The sequence below is a fragment of the Gavialis gangeticus genome, unplaced genomic scaffold (assembly GCF_001723915.1).
Source record: "Gavialis gangeticus isolate Ggan-Ray unplaced genomic scaffold, GavGan_comp1, whole genome shotgun sequence".
Classification (NCBI taxonomy): domain Eukaryota; kingdom Metazoa; phylum Chordata; order Crocodylia; family Gavialidae; genus Gavialis; species Gavialis gangeticus.
In genome coordinates this window covers 17,303,227-17,306,865 of record NW_017729033.1, presented here as the reverse complement: position 1 = coordinate 17,306,865, position 3,639 = coordinate 17,303,227, and the positions used below count along the sequence as shown (strand labels likewise).

The following is a 3,639-nucleotide window of genomic DNA, read 5'->3' as shown; positions in this document are numbered from 1 at the left end:
TCACTGAACATACAAAGAAAGAAGACAGAAAAGAAAAACTGAAAGTGACTAGATATGTACAAAAAACAGTTCAGCTATTCAAGTCTTTCCATCTTTAAAATCAAGTCATCACAGATTTTTGTTAGCTCCTCATTTTCTTTCGCCTGGTAAAAGACAAAAAAAAAGTTAATGAGTCATGACCTCCTAAAACACGTGATTGCAGTCACCAGCGTCAGAAATCAGTTGGTTGAGGAGATGTTCCATTGCAAATGCTGGTGAGTTGTAGGACTCTTTTGTAGCAGATAAAAACAGGCCTCTCTCAAGAAAAACTTCTTTAGGCTTCTTCACATTTTGAAGTGAACAAGTGACATATTTCTTTAAGCTCTAGGCAATGTCTGAAATGTATATTCTAGTCTTTCTGGGCAGAACAGCATATTTGGAAAGTCTCTGCTACTACTTCCAAATTCCTCTCTCTGCTGCTTATTTTTAAAAGTTCCCCAAGTGGCAGACCCATTGCAGTAACTGCAGTAGGAGCAATGTTGAATCTCAATGCTGTCATTCTGTTAGAGCAGTGTGGGCAAACCTTTTCGGCAAGGAGCACCACCAATTAAGCCTCACCCCTCCCTCCCCAAGGACCACTCCAATTTCCTTCCTCTGCCCAATCCACCACTCTGCTCTGCCTCGTCTGCTACTCTGTGGTATCTCTAGCTAGTACTTGTAGCCATAAATGGGAAGAGGCTGCACAATTTAGAAGTTAATTTGGGGAAGATGGGCTGAGTATGGGACTTCTCTCCAAAAGAAAAAAAATGCCTTTGAATTGGTAGCATCACAAAAAAAAAAAGTTGCAACTCTGCACTTAATTCTCATTACAGGGCTATTGTAAAGAGGAAAACTAATGCTAAGCACTGCTTCTACTGCCTCATGACAGGGAAAGTCTTTATACGAACAATTAAAGAACTCCTTAATGAGCCAGACTGATAAGACAACATGACTTGCATACAAGGATGAAATCCTAGAGTCACAAAGTAATACATTTATTGTACAAAGCTATTAGGGAAAGAAAAAGACTACTCAATAAATGTTACTGTTCATGGTTTACAGGTGGCCATTTAGGAAGCTGATTCTATTACTTTGACAATATATTTAAAACTGGTAAATTAAATTTATATTTGTTATTCAAGGCAAATTAGGAAGTTGCCCCCTGAGATTCAATCTAGATGTTTTGCTGCAATTTAAACCCATACATTTTGGTCCTGCTTCTAGGACAGGAAATAGGATTTCTTCACTGCCTTCTTTTGGACTGTCTCTAGTTTCTTTGTACACAAAATACGTGCTGTTATGCCAGCTGAGTGGTATCAGCACTTCCAATATGTTGCATACAACACTTCCATTGATGCATTTTTTTTTAAATGGTATCATATTGCTGACTCACGTTGAGTTTGTGGCCTGCTGTCACCCCTGTCCATTTTTAACACTGCTACTGCTAAGAAAATGAATCTGCCATTCCATATTTATATAGCAAAATACTTAAACTAACCTTTTGTTCGAGGCTCCTCTCTAAAGACTGGACCCTCATTTGTTCTTTGCGTAAACTGGCTTGCAGTGCTAATGTCTCCGATTTGGCTTTGCTTCGTACCTGGGCAATCTCTTCATTTGCTCTGGAATGAAAACAACTGGGGTTTAAAATGAGACTTCAAACTAACTGGTCAAACTGCTAAAATCAGGTTAAATCTGTTTTTTGGACTTTAAAAACAGTTTAACTTCTGGGAACCAGAGTGTGAAATCATAACCCTGGTAGAGATTTATTTCAGTAGACACACATTCACCCTGTATATCACGCTGTTTAAGTGCATACCTCGGGTCTGAAAAAAAGACTACACCCTTTATGTGGAATATGCACTTATTCAAACAATATACACAATGCACGTAAACTGAAGATACAAGCTGGACTCTCTTCCCCCTACCTTATTAACCTAGTTACCTTGCTTCTGAGAGCGCTTTAGGTCTCTAATATCAGCCTTAAAAGTGACAGGAGTTACTAATTTCAAGGCTGCTTTAGAAGATTTATAACAGACATATTGTAGTCAGTTTAATCGATTATACAGTAAAACTGAGTATAATTCCTTTGTGAAGTACACAGCAGGATTAAAGCATTCCTATGCAGTTAAGCATTTCATCAATACAAGTGGAATACAGATAACAGACATTTGTTACAATGAAAATAGCAAATAAAAGTGGGGATTGGCAGCATTTGTGGTTAAATTACTATAATTTCACTGATATATGCATACAGTAAATAAACCGCAAGTTCTCTCTGATAGTGCCTTATAATTCCATACTTACTGGCATAGCTTTTCTTCAGCATGTTTCTTCAGTGCTTGGTATCTCTGCTCTTCTTTTTTAATCCTTGCAAGGTAATCTTCAGCACATTTTTTCAGAGCCTCTTCATTCTAATCCAATAAAAGTTCAGTTAATAGCTTCTTAGGCACTGGTACATAGCTTCAAAGTGTGAGGTTTGCATTTGCAGTTATTCTACCTATATGAGGACCCTTCATGTCACATATGTTTAAAACCAGATATTAAAATCCCTTGCTGGATCGCATATTGGTTAGTGGTAGCAACAGGGAATGAGTTCTCTTCCTTTTGGACTTATTTATCATCGCCAGCATCTCAGAACCAGTTTCATAAGAGCTTGTTTCTTTAGGAAGGTAATGACAAAATAAAGGTGTCCCTGTACAGTTTTTCTTTCCTTATATCAATACAGGAGTTGGGGAGTAGCTAGATCCAGGCTCTCTCAGGAAGCATGCAAGCCCACAAGAAATTCAGATTCATTAGTCTTATTTTTTACTACAAGCATTAAATATTGCAGTGCTGCAGAAGCTACTAAATCAAAACAGGAAGGTTGGGGAGGAGAGACAAGTAAGTGCCCCATTATCCAAGGCAGAACCTAGCAGAGATCCCTGTAAAGCGTCACCAGACCTCCCACATCCCCTTTTAGCAGTGAATGAAGAACCACCCCAATTCCTGGATGCATTCTGATAAACACTGCTACAGAAATACAAGTAAATAGGCAGAAAGAAGTCCTTCCTTGGATTCAGACCCTAAATGACCAAGCCAGTTTCAAGTTTGAATTAGGAGGAAACAAGCAAAGATATGCAAGTTTGGAACCAATATTGTACACTAGAAACTCTGGCACCAAGTCAGGCCTTCAAACACATTGGAATAGGTAGCTCACTTGAACCTGAAGCCAATATAATCTAGTAAGAGGACATCCTGTGCACTATTTTCTGCCCAAGCCACACTGATTAAGGAGACAACTTCCACTAGTCATTCTGATACAAATTTTAAGGCAAGCAACCAAACATGAAGTATGGAGTACTTTCAGTTAGCAAAGTGCAATAAAGGTTACTTTAAAAGGGATGTGGATAGCATCGAGAGGGTCCAGAGGAGGGCCACTCACATGATCAAGGGGCAGCAGGGTAGGCCCTATGAGAAGAGGCTATGGGACCTGAACCTGTTCAGCCTCCACAAAAGAAGGCTGAGAGGGGATCTGGTGGCTGTCTATAAACTTACCAAGGGAGACCAGCAGGCAGTGAAAGAGCCCCTGTTCCCCCGAGCGCTACTGGGAGTAACAAGGAATAACAGCCATAAGTTGACTGA

At 39.5% G+C, this 3,639-nt stretch overlaps 1 protein-coding gene across 2 annotated transcripts in view; it reads right to left on the bottom strand.

Annotated features, from left to right (window-relative positions):
• Positions 1-6: 6 nt before the first annotated feature.
• The window catches only part of TACC3 (transforming acidic coiled-coil containing protein 3), a 31,962-nt gene continuing 28,329 nt past the window's right edge, over positions 7-3,639 (bottom strand). For both annotated transcript variants that reach the window (XM_019526493.1, XM_019526494.1), the window contains 3 exons: positions 2,323-2,429; positions 1,517-1,637; positions 7-143 (listed from right to left, as the gene is read on the bottom strand). In XM_019526493.1, coding sequence (XP_019382038.1) covers positions 75-143; positions 1,517-1,637; positions 2,323-2,429 — 297 coding nt within the window. In that variant the 3' untranslated portion in view covers positions 7-74. The remainder of the gene's footprint in view (positions 144-1,516; positions 1,638-2,322; positions 2,430-3,639) is intronic.